Source organism: Ursus americanus, chromosome 26 (assembly GCF_024610735.1).
Source record: "Ursus americanus isolate L20-20 chromosome 26, mUrsAme1.1.p, whole genome shotgun sequence".
Taxonomy (NCBI): domain Eukaryota; kingdom Metazoa; phylum Chordata; class Mammalia; order Carnivora; family Ursidae; genus Ursus; species Ursus americanus.
Window position 1 is genome coordinate 34684549 of NC_142152.1, and position 19422 is coordinate 34703970.

Below are 19422 nucleotides of genomic sequence, written 5' to 3' on the forward strand. Positions count from 1 at the left end.
TGATTCTTAAGTAGCTGCTGGGTGGGGTGGGTGACTGGTCACCACCCTCAGAGCTGCTCTGTTTACTCAGAACTGGTTTCAGGTCAACAGGAACGTAAAAATACATCTTGGTACCATAATGGCTTAAGCTGCGAGGCCTTGACAAGGGTTGGACAGGATGTCTCGGCGTTCAGGGCTCCAAGCCCACAACGCCATGCTTCAGAGAGACCCATCCTTTCTGCCGCTCAGTGAAAACCACACTCATCCCAGAACAGCCCTCCCACCTAGCGGGACCCTCCTGGGCTCCAACAGGCAGGAAAGGTGATGCTGATAACAGCAGCTGCGAGCCGCTGCCACCTGTCGAGGGCTCACAGGGACCCAGCGCTGGGCTACCCATTACCTTCATAAATCTTCCAGAAGTTCCCATTTCACAGATGAGGAAGCTGAGACTAAGAGAAGGAACTTGCTTAGGTCGCGCAGCTGGTTAATGGCGGGGTCGAGATTCAAAGTACGTAAAGCTCCGAGGTCCGTGAGCTTTGCTATGACCGCCCCACCGCGTGCCACCCACGATAATTCAGATGATCTGGCATGTTCCTCTGGGCTTGCGAGGCAAAGCAGCCAAGGGCCCTGGGGCCGTGGTGTGCTGTGACATGCCAAGCTCTCAGGCAGACAGGACTGTTCCTGTTCTGAGAGGTTCTTATCTCAGGAGGGGGTGCCCAGCATAGCGCTTGGCCCACACCAGGTGCTTTGAATGAATAAACGGACGATGACATAATTGCAGACCCACAGTTGAGCTCGTTACCTAATCTCTCTGAGGCTCAACTTCCTCTTCTGTGAAATGGGAATGATAATACCCGTTAAGACAGATGCCGGGGAAGGAGAGGATAAAGAAGCAGCACACTGCCCAGCAGTCAGACGGTGTTCTAGTTCCATTTCCATGGAGGGTAGTGACTTTGTGTCCACAGAACTCTGGAGCCATAGTTGCCAAGCTCACACCATCACCTCCCAATCTTTCCGCCTCTGGCTGCTGTTTCTCTATGTCCCAGAGAAGCAGGTCCCTGGTTGCCCGCCCCCGACTGTGCAGGGAACCCACGAAGAGACCACAGGGCACAGAGCCCATATGTCTGGGTGTCTACATACTATATTTGGTGTCGGCGCCAAGGCCATCTGTAAGGAGTGAGGTGCTGTGGGAGGAAGAGCCCCAGGCTAGGAGCTGGAGACCGGTACCTGGCTGTCACCCGGCCTCCCCTGACTGTAGTTACCTCACCTGTCAAAGGGATGGTAGCCGAGAAGGAACAACACAGCGCCAGAGCACTCATTCGAGGCACGTACTCCTTTGCCCCTCACCCCCCCCGCCCCCACCCCTGACGCAGGAAGGCACAGGGTGCTCCCCCTAATGCTCCAGACTGGATGGTTGCCCAGTGTGAGGACTAGAGAGGCTTCCCAGACTGGGCAGAGTCCCATAATCGCCCAGGGAGCTGGTTAAAAATACAGACCTCTGGGCTTCCCCCCAAGATGCTGATTCAGCCGCTCTGGGGTGGGGCACAGTAATAGCCTAGCTGGGGCTCTCTTAGGGGCAAGAGTTGAGAGGACTTGCCCCTAAGGAGAAAGCAGCAGGGAGGAAGGGGGAGCAGGACGGGGCAGGGAGAGAAGCCAGCAAGGATGCAATTATAGGAGGAACCCAGCCTCAGCAGGAACCCCGGGGTCTTTCAGGAGCCTAAGAGAGACCTGAGGGCATTAAAGCCAACGGGGCTGGATTTCGTACCCTCAAGCCGCCCGGCCAGCCAGCCCCATGGCAGAGGCTCTCCCTAGGGTCAGTGGGACAGGCAGGCTCCAGCATACCAGGACAAGCTGCTGAGGGCCACAGGTGCCAGCCCTCAGGGCCAAACCCCACTGAGGCTGGGCCGTGGGTGGGCAGAGCTGTAAGAGGCATCCACGGGTCCGGGTGGGGGTCTGTGCTGAGTCAGGCTTGGTCTGCGCTCTGTCAGTGCAGTCCTTTCTAACCCCTACCTCAGCCTTGCGGGGCAGGTGTTCTCCTCTGGAGACCCACTTCAGGGGCTGATGCCTGCTGGCCCCAGGTTGTGCTAGGGGTCGGACACGAAGATCCTTGCAAGGGGTTTGCCAGAAGGCCTGGCATGAAGTAAGCACTCCATAGCCATCGAGTGTGTTCTTAGAGCAGGCTGTGTCCATCAGGATCCCCTTGAGAGCTGGTGAAAAATATGGATTCCTGGCCCAGCCCCAGACCCAATCCTGGGAACCTACATGCCTAGTTCTGGGGATCTGCATTTCTAGCAGCTCCCGCATGGGATTCTGATCCGGAATTAATTAAGTAATACAAAGGTATTAATGCCTACGCAGAGTGGCTGCGATGTAGTGATAGCTGATTACTATATATCGGGACACCTGGCTGGTGCAGTCGGTTGAATGTCTGACTCTTGGTTTCAGCTCAGGTCATAATCTCAGGGTCCTGGGATCGAGACCCTGTGTTGGGGCTCCCCGCTCAGCAGGGAGTCTGCTTCTCCCTCTCCCTCTGCCTGCCCCTCCCCCCACTCGCTCCCTCTCTCTTTCTCTAAAACAAATAAATAAATCGTTTTTAAAATAGTGATAATATCATGTGACGAAGACCTGCAAATACCCAGCCCAGTACCTGGCACATACTAGTTGCCCAGCAAACACCCCCTCCTGTGGGTACTTTTCCTTGGATCAGCAGAGGTGGCCCCCGGGGGAAGGGCTGAATTGGATGATGTGGCAGGGAGCAGGGACAGATGAAATCCGTGAACATAACTGGGTCCTGGAGAAGGAGGAGGTCCAGGGCCTCAAAGGCTCTGCAGAGTCTAAGGAGATGTCGGAGAGGATGAGCTCAGAAGTGGCAATGGGCAAGGCACACTCCCTATAGGAAAATGAGCATGCCATCTGGGGAGGCAGCCGGGAGGCCCCTGAGTGCCAGGGAGGGGTCTGTGGTGGGCAGAAGGGAGGAGCTGGCAGGAGAGGCCGAGCAGGGGCCAGGCCCAGAGGGCCCTGGAGGCCACGGTTCCGGGCTGGAGCTGGTCCCCAGCTGTCCCTGCAGCATCTTGAACAGAACACAGAATAGGTGGCTGAGGGAGTGTGGGAGATTGTCCTGTGGTGGGGGGTGGGCACCAGAGCAGCTGAGTGACTCTGTTGCCCACGGCAACATACACGGAGACCCAGGAGCCACTAGACACCCGGCTGGCAGGCCAGACAGCCAACCAGGTAAACTGAGGCAACATGGGCCTGAATCATGCCATCCTGCAAAGTTAGAGATTGGGGTAGTGGTGGCCTGAGGTGGGAATGAGTGCTGAGGGCGCAGTCTGGGTCTGGGCCTGGGTTTGACCTGCCCGGAGGGGCCGACTGGTAGCCTTCCCTGGAGAAGTCTGACTGTGTGCTCATCTGGGAAGCCTGACTATGCGCTCCCTGCCCGTCTCAGGGTGGAGCGGTGATGGTTAGCAGGCAGGAAGGGCTGGGTCATTCTGCCCAGAATGGCACCTTTAGAGGAAGCGACCTGGGCTTCCCAAGGGCCAGGAAAACCAGGGACCAGGGAGAAGAGGCTCCCATTTCTGTGGGTCCCTCAGCGCTGGCCCAGGACTAGATCAGACCGGTTGCTCCCTCAGCCACAGGGCTCAGCCCCTCAGCCCCAGGGAAGTTTCCAGTCTGCCTGGAGACCCCAGCAGCCAGCAGGGTTGCCGGGGCCCAGGAATGGACACATGGGTCCCTCTCCCTGCCATGACCTCTGGCCTTTCCTGTCTCCACAGAGATTTGCTGCCCTTCACGCTGAGGCTGCCGCAGGCCATCCTTGAGGCCAGCAGCTTCACAGACCTCGAGACCATCTCCAACCTGGGCCTGGGTAAGTCCCCTCCGAGGTTCAGGGGAGGGGGCAGGGCTTTAGGACGTGGGTCCTCAGGACTGCTGACCAGTGTGTACAGGGGCAGCCCCTCGGGCTGAGTCCCAGCTCCTGTGAGACCATCCGTCCCCCTCTCCAGACTGCTGAGCCCCGTAGCGGGGAGATTCTCCCAGTTTTCAAAGGGGCACCTTTTACAAGCCACCCAGAAGGTCTGACGCACAGCCTTGCAGGGTCTGGGGGAGCTGGGTCTGGTCAGGGCCAGCACAGGCTGACCTACTGCCAAGACGAAGCTCTGGGAAAGGCTGAGCCCAAACACCCAGGCCTTTGTCCGCTGACCAGAGCCCGGCACCAGCGCGACCCCGGCCCTGGCTCCCGTCCCACCCTCGTCAGAAGGAAGAGCGACAGGAACGTGATTGTGCAGTGGGTTTGGGATGCAGGGTGGGTTAGGAACTTGCACGGCCCCAGTGACCTCTCCCCTGAGGTCTGAAGTGGCATAACGACACCTTCAGTGCTTCATCCCCTTAGTTTTAGGGCAGCTGGGAGTGCCTGAGGAATGTCTCACCTATCCCACCTGGGAGTGTGGGGGGGGGGGGTGTTGCAGGGTGTCAGCTTGTGCTTTGCCCTCAGCTTGCCTTCTGCTCCCTCATCACGCGGGCCTGGGGTTCTGCTTTTACTGGGGCTGAAGGTGGGGACGTAGGGCTTCGCAGGCTCACCCTCAATTGGTGAATTGAAAACACGGGAGGAGAATTTGATGCGCCAGCAACAAGTGGCCCAAATGGTCAGTTATCTAAATCAACCAAGATCTCTAAAGCAGAGGAGCCTCGGTGGAGGAAGGCAGCCTGGCTATTAGTCTAGTCTTGTGACTATCCACATGTTTATTCAAGATATCGAAGGATACCTCTTCGAAATGGATGCCTCAGCCAGCAGAGCTGAAGTCAGCACTTGCATTACAAAAAGAAAAAAAAAAAAACAGGGAGAGATTACACGGCAGGCAGGTGTCCCTGGACTGACCTTCACCTATAGCACCGACACGAAATATCCAAGACAAGGAAGAGATGCCCAGGCCCGGACACACTAGGAGACACACTAGGAGTTGTGCCCTGCGCATCTCTCGTTGTAGACGAGGCGTTCTCCTGACAAAGAACTGAATACCCACTTGAACGAGTGTAGATAAAAGGGGACTTTGTGAAGGGACCCTGGGGAATCTCCAAGAAACAGAGCAAAAGGTCAGCCGGGCTTTGCGGGCAGCAACAGCCGCCTCCCCGCCCCAACTGCTGGCCCCTGCTCCCCTCCGCCCCCACCCTCCCGGCTCTAACATCAGCTGCGCCCCACCCGCTGACCTTGCCCTTGGAATAGGTTGTGAGGCTGTGTCTCCTATCAGCAGTGTCTGCAGTTTACTTTTTCTGGCGTTCTAATCACTTTTTACAAAATGAGCAGAATGTAAGAACTATCCAATCATTGCAAAGCCTGGCTGCTCGGGCGGGGATGATGCTGCCGAAACAGAGCTGTTTCTTTGCAGGGTCAGCACCATGTGACAACCCAGAGGGGTTGCTCATGGCTCATGAGCTGACCTCAGAAGGTCCAGGTTCGGCCTTGGAGAGGCCCGCGTTCGAGAGGGCGGGCTATCTTAGAAGTGTTATCTTGGGGCCACAAAACTAACACAGGGGGCAATCCAGCATGAAATTACATGCAGTTGATTCTAAGTGGAAGAGGAACGTAGAGAAAGCCATGGTCAATAAGGGTTAGATTTGCAGAGGGTCTTGTCCGGACACGTTGGAGGTATATATCCGCTTAATATGTTTAAAACATAAACATGTTTGAAGAAACCACCTGTTCTGTCACTCTAGCCCGTTTGCATGGAATTTGCTTTGTCTTTTACATTCTACAACGAGAATTTTCCTGGTTATTAAACACCCGTCCACAACCCAAGTGTGAATGACAACGTGAGTGTCCAACCGCCTGTCCTTGGGATGCCACAAAAATATTTATTCGCTAAACTCATTGGACTTTCAAGCTGTTTCCATGGCATCTGGAATACTTTCCTGCATTTACTCATCTCCTCTCCGTCCTACGGCTAACCCGGGGCTCCCCGAGCGTGAACCCTTCTTCGCCTTGGCCCTCCGAGCCTACAGCCCAGTACCTGGCCCGGCCTGGGCCCTCTGAGGATTGTAGGAGTGGACACCTGGCAGGAGGTATCCCCAGCCGAGTTGCAGGATGCCGCCGGGCCAGCGACACGTCACCTCGGTCCGGGGGCAGCACAGAGGCAGGGAAGACACGGCTGCTCAGGGGATCTCTGGCAGCTGGGCCGAGGCTTGGCATGGTGCCAGTGGGCCCGGGTGCCCCCCACTTTGCCAACCACTAGCATTGCATGACTGGGTTCCGCTTCTCCTCTGGCCTTGGCATTCTGCAGGCTGCAGAGAAAGTTACCTACTTCCCCCTTTTGTTTTTTGTTTTTTGGTTTTTTTTAGCATAAAGGCCTGCACTGGTTCCCTGACAGGCCCCCAGACCCTAGGATGTAGCTCCTCGGTCCCAGCATCCCCCACCCCTCAGAGTGGCATTGGCTTTGAGGCTGCCCTGCCGCAGCGTAACCACCAGGCTTATCTTAGGGGCTGGGGAGCAGTTCCTTGTCACCCAGGCCCCAGGCCCATTGCTCTGAACCCCATTATCTGTGCTGGTCCTGCCAGAATCCACATGTAAGCAGTGGAAAATGTGTTCTTTTTCTTTCTGTGTGTGATGGGCCCACCTTGCTATGCTGAGGCAGGCTGTGGGGCTGGCTGGAGCTCCTCAGCCCTCTTTTTGCCCACCTCCTCCCATTTTCTTGTCTCTTCTTGCCTGCAGCCACCACCACCACCACCACCCCCGCCCCGTTCAGGTCATCCCCATGTTACCATCAGAATGAACCTTGCCTACGTGCCCCTCCTCAGAACCCGCCTGCCTGTCCCCTCTGGCGAAGCCAAGCACTGGTAGCCTGGAAGGTGTGGGAGGGAGTCCAATAAAACCCAAGAACTCCAGTCCCAGTGCTAGTCACGAGGGTCAGGGTGTGCCCCAGAGCTGGGGGGAACACAGAGGAGTATACGGGAGGTCTGAATGTGTCAGGAAGGCTCCACCAAACAGGTAACATTTGACCTGGGTCGTGAAGGACAGCGAGAGTGTGCCAGGTGGCGAGGGTAGGAAAAGGACTCCAAGCAGAGGGAACAGCATTAGCCAAGACCTTAAGGTGGGAGAGCCCCGTGACATGTTCAGGAAGGAGCGAGTGGGTAACTGCTCAGTAGGTGAAGCTGGAAAAGATGTGCGGGGCCAGATCCCACAGGCCTCGAGTGCCAGGCTAAAAGGTTGGCAGTGATTCGATTCCAAGCAAAGAGCACCCAAGGGTCTACTCTGCGCCCAGCTTCGTGTCTCAAGGAGGAGACTAGATGGGGGTGTGGGCAGGCTAAGGCCAGGGTCTAAGTGAGCAATGAGAATGTCCAGGCGTAGGTGGGCAGTTCCGTTCATTCATCTGCCCCATGACTTCATCTTTACCCAAAGGAAGGGCTTAAGAGAACTCGGAGGTGAGCGTCAGGGGCCTCGGCTCACACGTGGGGCTGCTGCCAGTTCACCTTTGAGTCGGACTGGCTTCTCCTCGCTGGGCATACTTGCAAGGAGACAACTTGGTACTGGTCCTGTGTAGACAGGGTACACAGCGCCTCAGGTGCTGGCCCCTTGGGGCCCGAGCATCTGTGTGCTTGGCCTGAAGCACCCGGGAGAGTGGATCAGTCATGGAGAGGTCAGCAGCTGCCCAGAGAGCAAAGTGCAGAGCCCAGACAATCTGAAAAACAGCCTGGGCTCGGGAGCCCAGAGGCTCCCCTCCCACCCGGGGCTCTCCACGCCCTCAGGCAGAGCTTTGTGAATGGGGAGCAGTTCATGTGAAAGTTTGTCATCCTTATTGCTCCAGAGACAGGTCTCTGCCCAGGACAGGGCTGAACGGTGAGCCCCACTCTCCTTCCCGGGAGAGGCACACGCTCACTTTCAGTTGGTGTCCCAGCAGCCCCATTGTCCTGGGTTGTCCCCTGCTCCCTGTGACTGGAGTTGCCACCCCCAGGCCAGCAAGGCAGCAAGTGCCCACATCCTGGGAGTGCATGTCTCAGGACAGGCGCACAATGGCTGCCAAAGGCCATCTTGTGATGTTCCCTTTCTTTCGACGTCTTGAGCCTGTTGTGTTCTTACCACATCCCCAGTTCTGGGGCGCACACCACGCTGTCAACTCCGACCCTGGGAGAGCAACTCAGATGGGAAGTGTTGCAAGTTCCTATGAAGGAAGACACAGAACCTGGGCGCTGAGCACACAGGCTTTAGAACTAGTCTGACCGGGTTCAAATCCCGGTTCCTCCACTCACCAACCTGTGACCTTGGGCAAATTGTTTCATCTGTCTGGGTCTCTAATCTTCATGTCCTCTGGGGACAATGTTAGGACTTACACCAAAGGCCTGTGGTCAGGGGTGGATGAGATGACCCACATAAAGCAAGTTGCCTACACAGCCAGAATCCAGTGCATGTTTGCTCCTGCGTTATTTTTGGCAGTTTTCTTAGTGATGAATCACTCCTAGAAGTAAGGAGCTTGGGGTGAGAGGTTGGAGGACTGGCCCCATTGTTAACAAGGGACTCTGCACCCTCAGGCTCTAAAATTAACAGGCTGAAGAGACTGGCGTCCCTGCTGCTCTCCAGGAGGAGTGGCTGGAGTGAGCCCAGGGTGGCCTGTACCCATTTGAAGTGACTCCCAAAACTCTGCACCCTTTCTGGAGGATCCCGAGCTAGACCCTCGATAGAAGCTGGTACCCAGAGGTCAGGAACTCAAGAATTCCTGAGCTCGCCAACCGCCCGTGCACTTTCCGCTGGGATGTCCCATGCTCCTTACCCAGTGAAAGCCTGGTGCTGACCAACCTTGTCTGGAGAGGGACAGGCCTGCATCGGTGGCCACAACCACGGGCCGTCTGCGAGGGATGAGTCAGGAGAAAGGCCTGTGCTGGAACCGAGAGCCAGCAGTGCAGGGCCCCCCACTTTCTGACCCACCCCCCTTCACACCACACAGACACACACACACACAGACACACACACACACACGGAGGGCATGGGACATTTGCCTATTTTAACATAGAGATTGACAGTTCGAGCCATTTTGCAGTGGGGCCAGTGTTCCCCGTTTGGATGGTCAGGTCTGAGCTCACTGGCCACAGTGTGTACTTTGTCCCTCCTGCACACGGCCACCCTGCTAGCCAAAACAGGCCCAAAGCACCTTCCCTGGGGGGACCCCCATTCTAGAGATGACTAGAGACCGAGGCCTGGAAAGGTCAAGTCACCTGCCCCAGGGCACCCAGCCAGTTGGCTGCGGAACCCCTTGCCTTCTGTCCCCCCGCCCCCAACCTGGGCCTGCACCCCGTGCCATCGGTGCCCTCCTGGTGGGCTGTCACATGCCAAGGGCAGAGCTGGAGCTGAGCCTATCACCACCAGGTCCAAGCCCCACCCCCGAGAGCCTGGGACATCAAACGGGGCTTCCCCTCTCGAGGCAGGAAGTGGTGGGAGAGGTTTAAAACAGCCCAAGAGGGGAAACAACCCTCAGAGCAGTGAAGCAAACGCTGGGACCAGCCCTGCCCCACCACGCCCAAAAACGCCACCCCCAGGGCCTGGCTTCAGGACTGATCAGCCTCTCCCTCTCTTGTCTCTACAGGCTTCTGGGACTCCTCGCTGAACCCCCGGCGAGGCGGTGGGAGCCCCGCAGAGCCGCCAAGAGACCCAGCCCCCGGAGCGCCCCCAGCCTCCAGCCTCAAGTCCACCGCCCATTACGAGAACTGCTCATGTGAAATTGAGCTGTCCATAGGAAATGACCGCCTGTGGTTTGTGAATCCGATTTTCATCGAGGACTGTGGCGGCAGTGCCCTGCCTGCCGACCAGCCACCCCCTGGAAGCTGCCCCTCGCGCCCATTGCCTCCCACCTCCTTTGCTACCTCACCCACCTCCAAGTGGGCCCCTCGCCGCCCAGCACCCCCTCCCCCGGCAGCCCCGCTCCAAGCCTCCGGCCCCCACCGGCCTCCTCCACTCCCCGCTCCTGTTCTGGCCTGTCCGTTGCCCAGTTCCCCCCCAGTGGCTGCTCCCCCGCCTCCAGAGGCCCTTCCTCCAGCACCCCCTGCGTCTGCCCCCCACCCTGCACCCCATGCCCCAGGCCCCCCTGACCATTCAAGCCAGCCACCCATGGCAGCCTGTGAGAGGCTTTCACGCCCCCCCACAGGACTGGGCCCCCTCAGGGAGGAAGAGATGAAGCCAGGGGCAGCCCCTAGCCCCTTGCAGCAGACCCCTGCCCCTCCAGTCCCTGTGAAGAAGAACCTCCCTGCTGCTCTTCCCAGACGCCGCATCTCTGAGAAGGTCTCCCTGGAGGACCCGAGTGCAGGGAAGGTGGACAGGGGGATGCCTGCAGAGGGGGACCAGCCAGCTCTCTCCAGGGCATCCCCACTCAGCCTGCCTCCCCAGGGGACCTCAGGCAGTCCTGGGGACAGGCCTCAGAGGACCGCTGAGCAAGGTCAGGAAGCAGCAGCCAAAGCCAGTGATCCGGGCAGCATGCCAGAGCCGCCGAGGAAGATCCGACAACCCCCAATCCCGCCCCCCAGGAGGAAACGGATCTCCCGGCAGCTGGCCTCAGGCCTTCCAAGCCCCTTGGAGAGCACCGAGTTCTCCGCAAAGGAGGAAGCCCCCAGGAAACCCACGCCCGGTCCACCCAGAGAAGGCCAGAGCCCTGCCTGCCAAGCCAGGACTCAGAGCCCGCACACCCCGGCCGGCGCCCGGCCCCAGAGCACGGCAGAGTTCAAGGGCTCCCTGGCCTCCCTCTCGGACAGCTTGGGAGTGTCCGCCTCGGCCACAGACCAGGACTCCTACTCCACCAGCAGCACGGAGGAGGAGCTGGAGCCGATCAGCGGCTCATGCGGGAAGAAGAAGCCCTCGGTGATCCTGGGCAAGGCGCGCCACCGCCTGAGCCTCGCGAGCTTCACCAATGTCTTCCACGCGTTCCTGTCCAACAACCGCAAGCTGTACAAGAAGGTGGTGGAGCTGGCGCAGGACAAGGCCTCGTACTTCGGCAACCTGGTGCAGGACTACAAAGTGTACAGCCTGGAAATGATGGCGCGCCAGACCTCGAGCACGGAGATGCTGCAGGAGATCCGCACCATGATGACCCAGCTCAAGAGCTACCTGCTGCAGAGCACCGAGCTCAAGGCCCTGGTGGACCCCGCCCTGCACCCCGAGGAGGAGCTGGGTCAGTCCTGGGCCGGGGGCTGGGAGCGGGCGGGAGGGAGGGCTGATCCAGACCGTCCCCCCTTGCCGCGAACTGACTGCCCCTCTGCTGTGCTGCTTCTCGCTGCCGGGTTCTGCCCCAGGGCCGGGGAGACGGCGCAGGAGCCTCAGGCTCAGGAGAGGCCGGCAGGACCTCCCCGCCCCCCGTCCTGCCCGGGATGCTCCCGATTTCAGGAGGGAGACAAATCATAAGGAGCAATTAGAGGCAAAAGATGTACCACCGGGCGTGGCTGCAGAGGGCCAGCCCGTCTCTGCAGCTCCTGGGGCCCTCCGAGATGCAACCCCCCCCCCATCTCACTTTGGAGATGAGGAAACAGGCTCTGCCAGGGGAAAGGACTTGGCCAAGGTCACGCAGGAGCCAGAGGCACTGGGGACGCTCCCCGCGAGTCCCTGCCTTCGGGTCCCCGCACCTTTAGCCGCAGAGGCAGTGGGGTCACGCTACGGGCCTGGAAGGATGGGCAGGAGTGGGCTGAGGCAGACAAGGGCTGCCACATGTCCTCCTGTTGCAGAGGCTGGAGAAGCCAAGGGGAAGAAGGAGGTGGTAGGATGAGGACCCCGGACAGCAAGGGCCAGCCCCAAACCCGGATGGGGGCCAAGCCCAGGCCTGCGTGGCAAGGGAGCGTTATCTGGATCTCTACTGAGACTCAACCATGGGAGCGTGGGCCCCTCTCTTACCCCCAGGGATAGGGCAGCTCCGGTGTCTCCCTATGCAGACAGGGCTTGGGACCTCCCCTGGGGATGAGATAGAGCCAAAAAGACTTCCCAAGAACATTTCCCTACTGTCAACCAAAGCAGACAAGCGTCGCCATGGTGTCAGACATAGGGTCAAATTCTTTTTGCACCCCCTCCTAGCTGTGACCCACACCGTCAGAGCCCGAGTTGGTCCGTCTGTAGAGTGGGGATAATGGCGTGTATGTTGCAGAGTTGCCGTGAGATCAAAGCCGACTAAATCCCCTTCCACTAGCTGAGCAGGATGCCTCTTGGATAAGACGACATTTGAACAGCGAAGGAAGAGGTCAAGTATACAGCTGTGGAGTGACTTCTCCAGGCAAAGGGAATAGCAGGCACAAAGGCCCTGAGGCAGGAGCAGAGCAGCAAGGAGGCCAGAGTGGCTGGAGCAGTGTGAACACAGGGGAGCAGGCAAGGTGATACGTGAGAACAGACTACAAGGCTGGGGGGCGGGGTTGCCTAGTAAGTCATGGGGAAAGACTCTGGCTTCTACTGTGCGTGGGATGGGAGCCACTGGAGACTTTTGAGCACAGGAATGTCATACTCGAACATGCCATAACAGGATTATGCTGGTTGCTGAGTTGAGAATAGATGAAAAGGGGCCAGGGCAAGAGACTACTCATGTAACTCAAGGAAAAATGATGGCAGCCCAGCTCGAGGTGGTGGCCGTGGAAGTGGTGAGAAGTCAGGTTCTGGATATACTGTATTCTTGAGCCTCGAGGCAAGTGAATTTGAGAATTCAAAGAGCGACATCAAGAACAATTCTACCAAACATTTACTGGGCCCCCGGGCCCCCCATGTACAATTGCGCAGGTTGTATACTGCACAACCCCATGTAAATAGTGCCCTTTGAAGTTGTGCATTGGTAGGCAGCCCTGTGAGAGTGTCTTCCGTTCCAGGCCCTGTGAAAAGCATTAGGATACAATGTTTCAGTCCCAGAGGGCTCCCGTATGGGTGTCTTCGCAGTGTGGCGTTTTGCTGAATGTACTACACTGCCCCCTGCGAGGTGTAGCTGCTGGGGCACTGAGCGTGTCCTTCTAGGGGCTGGGACATGGGGACAGCCACACCATTGGGCACCAAAGCCTGCCAGCTGGGTCTCTCACCCTCCCGCTCTTGCCCCCCTACAGAAGCGATTGTGGAGTCGGCCTTGTACAAGTGTGTCTTAAAGCCCTTGAAAGAAGCCATCAACTCGTGCCTGCGTGAGATCCACAGCAAGGATGGCTCGCTGCAGCAGCTCAAGGAGAACCAACTGGTGATCCTGGCCACCACCACCACTGACCTGGGGGTGACCACCAGCGTGCCAGAGGTGCCTGTCATGGAGAAGATCCTGCAGAAGTTTGCCAGCATGCACAAGGCCTACTCGCCCGAGAAGAAGATCTCCATCCTGCTCAAGACGTGTAAGCTCATCTACGACTCCATGGCCCTCGGCAACCCAGGTAGGTGGGCAGCCAGAGGGGCCTGGGCTGGGGACTCTCTCGAGGACCAGCAATACTGTGTGGGCCTGTGACTGCTCCCCGGCAAGGACCCCGGAGCCCTTGGAGGGCACTGGAGAAGGCTTTCCAGGTTCCGAGGCCTGTTGGAGCAGGACCGGGCGCAGGGGGATGGAATTCCTGGGCACCTCTCAGGGGTTCCCTGGGGGTCAGATGGAGGGCCGTGGTTAGCTTCCTCGCTGGAGGAAGGCCAGGAAGCCAAGCACAGTGCGCGTTCGTGTTGACCAGGAGAAGGTTTTCTCTTAGTGTCTTAGGGCTGCTTGTAGCAAAGTGCCACAAGCAGGGGCTGAAACCGCACACGTCGATCATCTCACGCTTCCAGAGACTGGAAGTTGGAGATCACGGTGTCACAGGGTCATGCTTCCTCTGAAGGCTCGAGGGAAGGCTGTGTTCCAGGCCTTTCTCACAGCTTCTGGTAGTTCCTTGGCTTGTGGCAACCCTGTGGATGTCTCCCTGTGGGTGTCTATGTCCAAACTTCCCATTTTTTGAGGCCGTCAGACACATTGGATTAGGGGCCCCCTCCCTACTCCAGTGTGACTTCATCCTAACTGATGACATCTGCAATGACCCTATTTCCAAATAAGGTCACATTCCCAGGAACCAAGGCCTTGGACTTCAGCTTATGAATGTCAGAGGGACACAATTCAACGCATAACGGCCACTCCAGTCAGTTTGCATTTAACAGTGCCCACCAGGAGGTGTGGCAGTGACGCTGATCTGAGCGGGCACGCCTGAGCTTGTCTGCGCCAGAGCTGCCCTGGGCTGCCTCATGGGGTGGTGGCCAGAAGGGCTTGTTTGGAGGCTGGCTGGCCTAGGAGGGCCTTGCTCGCATGTTGGGTGGTTGCTTGGCTACTGACTGGTCAGGAATGAAGGTTACGGGGCCACACGTTTCTCTTTCTTCGGCAGGTTAGCCTGTAGTTGAGGTCCAAGAGAGCAAGTGAAGCCAGGAAGGCCTCCTCGGGCCTGGGTCTGACTTGGCACAATGCTACTCGGACGTATTTCACTGGCGTATTTACTCACAAGACCAGCCCAGATTCAAGGGGCACGGAACTCAACTTACTTGATGGGAAGAGCTGCAAAGTAACATCGCAAGGGGCACAGATGTAGGGAAGGGGATCACTGGGACGGTTTATAATCAGTTTACCAGAGTGCTCCTCTAGACAGACAAGAATAGGCATGACCGCACCATGGTGCACACCTTAGTGATCAGCATGGTGGCTGGATTTCATGCCCGGATCACCTCTTCAGCTGGATGCCCTTGTGTAGTGAGCAACCTGTGTGACTGTACATGACAGCCACAGTAATGGAGAGGGGAAGGATTGTGACGTCTGTTGCCACACGGACTTGGGTTTCAATTCCTGATCTGTCACTTACTATCTGCATGACCTTGAATGATTTACTTAACCCCTTAAAGCCCAGGGTTTAAGGTCCCCTCACCCAAGGAAGCTGTTTTACAAAGGGAACGCTCAGACCCCTAATGGTTCAGAAGCCATACTCAGTCACTTGTAAATATTAGAAGCAACATACATAAAACGTCAGCCTCAATGCATAGAACATAGCAGGCCCAACCGATGCTGGCTGTCTTAGGCGAGGGCTTCTCTCCATCTGCCTTGGAGAAGAGCAGGCCTGTTTGGCCATAGGCCAACAAAAAGCAATTGAGGGATGGCGCAAGTCCCCCTCCCCCAGGAAAGCTCCCTCCCAGGCCTCCTACTGGCCACAATTCCAGGTTGGAGTCACTCTTTTGGGTTACACAGACCTGTGTTCGCTTGCAGTCGTAGAAGGAGCATTATTCCCTGAAAGCAGGCCCCATGTGAAGGTAGACCTTCCCATTCACCGTTCGGCAGAATGTTGGAAATGGGTTGACAGAGAGAGCCTTGTAGTGGAGACCGGATGGGGAAGTGGAGATTTCATTATCATGGGGCGGATGTCAGGCTTCGATACCGGGGGTCTTGTGCCATCTGGACCCCCGAGAACCATCCAACATGTGAACTCCACAGCCAAGTAAATTCCTTAAAAACCCCCAAAGAAGTAAGATGAGGGGCAGCAAGCAGCCTGCAGAACCCCGAGCTCTGGAGTTCGACCTGCTCAGTCCCAGAGGTGTGGAGCCTGGGGGCTGTGCCTGGCATGCCTCCCAGCAGCAGTGGGAAGCTCAAGGTTAAGACCCCATCACGGTATGGCAAAGAGCTGGCCAGGACCTTCCCAGACCTTCTAAGAGCGAGAGGCAAGCCAGATCTGCAGCCGCTGGGTGGGGGAGCTCGGGGCGTCCTGGATGGTGTGGGGAGGGAGCAGCAACACAGCCAGGTCGAGCCAGAGAGGAGACAGAGCCCCGAAGGACCCTTTGCTGCAAGCAGCCTCAGAGAGATGACAGACAGGCTGGCCTGGGACCTTGAAGGGATGTGGACAGGAAAGATCCAGGTTTCCTTCCCAGCTATGTGACTATATTCTGGTTACTTAGGTGCTTGGAGCCTCAGTTTCCCCCTCTGTTAAATGGGCACAGCCATACCCACCTTACAGGGCTATTGTGAGATTTTATTGAGTCTGCAAATTTGCATCTAGCCCTGCATCTGGTAGTTAATCAGGGAGGTTACCTTCCCTATCTGAACTTATAATTGGGGGAATCTTTTCTTCTGGGGCGGTGCTGGGTCTGGGGTAAAATCAGGGCCAAGGGCTGTACGGACCCTAAGGCATTATCAGGGAGACGGTTTGGGGCCTAAAAGAACAATTCCATTCTCAGTAAGTCCTAGGTTACTCAGAAGCCTTGGGCTTCCTGCAATTCTTTTTTTTTTTTTTTTTAAGTTTTATTTATTTATTAGAGAGAGAGAGTGTGCTTGGGGCAGGGGGTGGGCAGAGGGAGAGAGAACCTCAAGCAGACTCCACGCTGAATGAGGAACCCAGCACGAGGCTTGATCCGGAACCAAAACCAAAGACGCTGAACCAAACCTGAGACCCTGAATCAAAATCAAGAGTCCGATGCTTAACCCACTGAGCCTCCCGGGGGCCCATGCAGTTCTTCTAAACGCTCAGTCCCTTGGCAGGGACTTCGAACACCATGATTTTTGCTGATGGCGAATTGACTTACTGAAAACGTAGCAGAGAGCAGGGAATGGGGGAGGGATGACTAATTTTGAGGGAGAAGGAAAGGAAAGCAAGGCAGTCGCTACAGCGGACGTGCGCGGGCGAAGCCCAGGAAAGAACAGAGACGAACAAGGGCGCTCATCGCTTCCCCGTCCTCGCGGGAGGGAGGGAGGCTCCTTGTCCCTTTTTACACGTGGAGTCCAGTGTGGGATTTTGTTTGAAATAACTAGTTCTGCTGCTCAATATTTTAGCTTTTAATTAATGAATTGAGAGTGCATGGTGGGGCAGGGGCAGAGGCAGAGAGAGAATCTAAAGCAGGCTCCACACCGAGCGCGGAGCCAGGCAGAGGGCTCGATGTCATGACCCCGAGATCACGACCTTAGCAAGACCCAAGTCAGACGCTTAACCGCCTGAGCCACCCAGGCGCCCATCAATAGTTTAGCTTTTAAGCCTCACATTCGAAAGTAACTTCAGACACCACAAACTTTAAGAACAGAAATACTGCAGTAAAATAGGAACATCCACATGCCCTTTGTGGATTGTTAATACCTTGTTTTGCTTTATCATTGACACACTCTGTCTGCATACAGAATGTTTTTCCTGAATCATCTGAGGGGGAGTGACATATACCCCTAAACACTTTTCTAAGAATGGGGATATTCTCTTGCATAACCACGGGAACGTTGGCCACTTGGTACATTGACGTTGATAACGATGTTTTTACCTAAGCCGCCATCTTTACTCCAGGCTGTCACTGGAGCTAATAAGATCCTTGCTGGCATTTCCCCCTCCCGTTCGGGAAACAGGCTAGGGCCAGGTGTTGCAATTAGTTGTCAGGTGTCTTTTACCTCTTTTAACCCGGAACATTTCCATGGCTTTTTTTTTTATGGAGCGTTGATATCTTGAAGGAATACAGGTTTCCCTCCCCACCCCCACCTTTGGTTCTTTTTAATGAAAGTTCCTCATTTTGTGTTTGTCAGATGTTTCCTCGTGATTAGATTGAGGTTATGCATTTCAACCCGATCCTGACTGACTCTTAAAATTGGCTTCTGACTTTGATGTTCGGTGACCTGGGGACCAGGCCTCTCTACCCCAGGCCTTCAGCTCACACCTCCCTTCTGCCGGACGCTTCCAGCGACTTCCTACTCCAAGCGTGGTCCGCAGGCCAGCAGCCCTGCACCGAAGCCCTGGGAGCTATCAGCACCCCCGTGGAAGGGCAGAACTGGGGCGCAGGTCCTGCCTCCCTCCACCACTGACCCACCCAAAGCAGAAAACAGCCCTTTCCTCCCACTCCTAACCCTATGAGCCCCCTCCTCTCCACGGAAGAAGTTCCACCTGCGTGCCTCGTAGCCATTACATGACACTGGCAGAAGCAGCCTGTGGTGTCCCCGTGGCCTGACTGCTGGCAGACCCTGCTGGAACACTCAGAAAACCACTCAGCTTGGAGACACAGGCCCGAGTTCACCAGCTGGGCCGTCTTTCCCAGAAGGGCGATTGCTCTCCTTGCCCAGGATACAAAAGGGCCAGGATTTGAAGCTAGAATTTCCTCACTCCGAAGCCTGTGCTTTTATGATCGTACCCAGCAGCCAGCCTGGGGACAGATCTCAAGGTTCCTGATGAATCCCCATCATTGCCTGCTCCACAGGAGCAAGTTCAGGGGCCTGTGTCAGGCAGGGCGGGTGTTCGTGGAGACAGGTGGCTTTGGGTAAGCTTGGCCCTCCCTCCTGCAGCATGGAGCAGACTGGGTTCCTCATGGACTTCATGAGGCTTGAGGAGAGTAGTCAGAACTTCTAGAATCATTTCTCCTGCTGCTTTCACAAACAAGTCATTCCCACGTTCTCAGTGTCCAAGAACAGACATTCAGGGCTGGCCTTGCAGTTGGGGAGAAAAAGAGTCAAGCCCAGGAGCCCCGCCCTAAAATGCAAGAGGGAGGAAGGAAGGAGGAGTGTGGTGTGTATGTATACGGGGTTCTCTCTACAAGAACCTAAAGAACCTTCTTTTGATAAAGAGTAGGCAATAGGAGGAAGCCAGTGAGGGCCAACAGGCCGCCTTTTTTCTGTGCCTTCAAGAGTCTGTGTGTACACCGTGATGCCACACCTGACGAGATGGCACCTGGCTCTGGACTTTGGAGCCAGGGTGCCCAGCAGCCAGGGGGTTAGAGGTGAGGGCCAAATTGGTGGGCTCAGGGTCCTGGACCCTCCAGGGACCCTCACCGTTCACCTGCCTGGCAGTTCACCTCCCTGGCCAGAGCCAGCTGGGAATCTGCTGCCGGAGCAGGTGGAGGCAGGGGCTGGGAGTTGAATGGGTGGAGGACAGACCTGGAGGAGCCTACGACATTGACCAGGGGTCAGGAGGACGGAGAGGGAGTTCAGGCTGTTGGTTTTTTTAAAAAAAATCTGTTAAAAAAATCTAACGTGATTTCTGATGACAGAGGTCACTGATGTTTATTGTTGAAAAAGATAGTATTTGGTGGATTTCTTTCTGGTCTTTTTGAAATAGCTATAGATAGGTGGGTGTGTAGGTAATTAGTTAAGGAAAATACTTGCTGCCCTAACAGGTAAACTCTACAATCTTATCCAATAAAAGTTTCTCTCTCATGTCAGTCCAGTCGAATGCAGGAGGGTGGGGGTGGGGGTGGAGCTGGGCTCTGCTCCATTAGTCGTTCAGGGATCCAGGCTGAGGGAGGCTTCGTAAATCCTCCTAGGCATTGACATCCAGGTGACAGAGAGAGAGAGAGAGAGAGAGAGAGAGAAAGGGCCAGGCCTGGACGCAAAGCATAACCTTGCTTTTTTTATTTTTATTTATTTTTTTAAGATTTATTTATTTATTTGACAGAGAGAGAGAGAGAACACACAAGTGGGGACAGGGGCAGAGGAAGAGGGAGAATCTCAAGCAGGTTCCCCACCAAGCACGGGGCCCAATGCGGGGCTCGATCTTACGGCCCTGAAATCACGACCTGAGCCGAAATCAAGAGTC

At 56.4% G+C, this 19422-nt stretch overlaps 1 protein-coding gene across 2 annotated transcripts in view; it reads left to right on the plus strand.

Moving 5' to 3' along the window:
- Positions 1-19422, plus strand: part of RIN3 (Ras and Rab interactor 3) — a 114491-nt gene that overhangs the window by 73492 nt on the left and 21577 nt on the right. For both annotated transcript variants that reach the window (XM_087856193.1, XM_087856192.1), the window contains exons 5-7: positions 3750-3841; positions 9540-11114; positions 13009-13317. In XM_087856193.1, the coding sequence (XP_087712319.1) occupies positions 3750-3841; positions 9540-11114; positions 13009-13317 (1976 nt within the window). The remainder of the gene's footprint in view (positions 1-3749; positions 3842-9539; positions 11115-13008; positions 13318-19422) is intronic.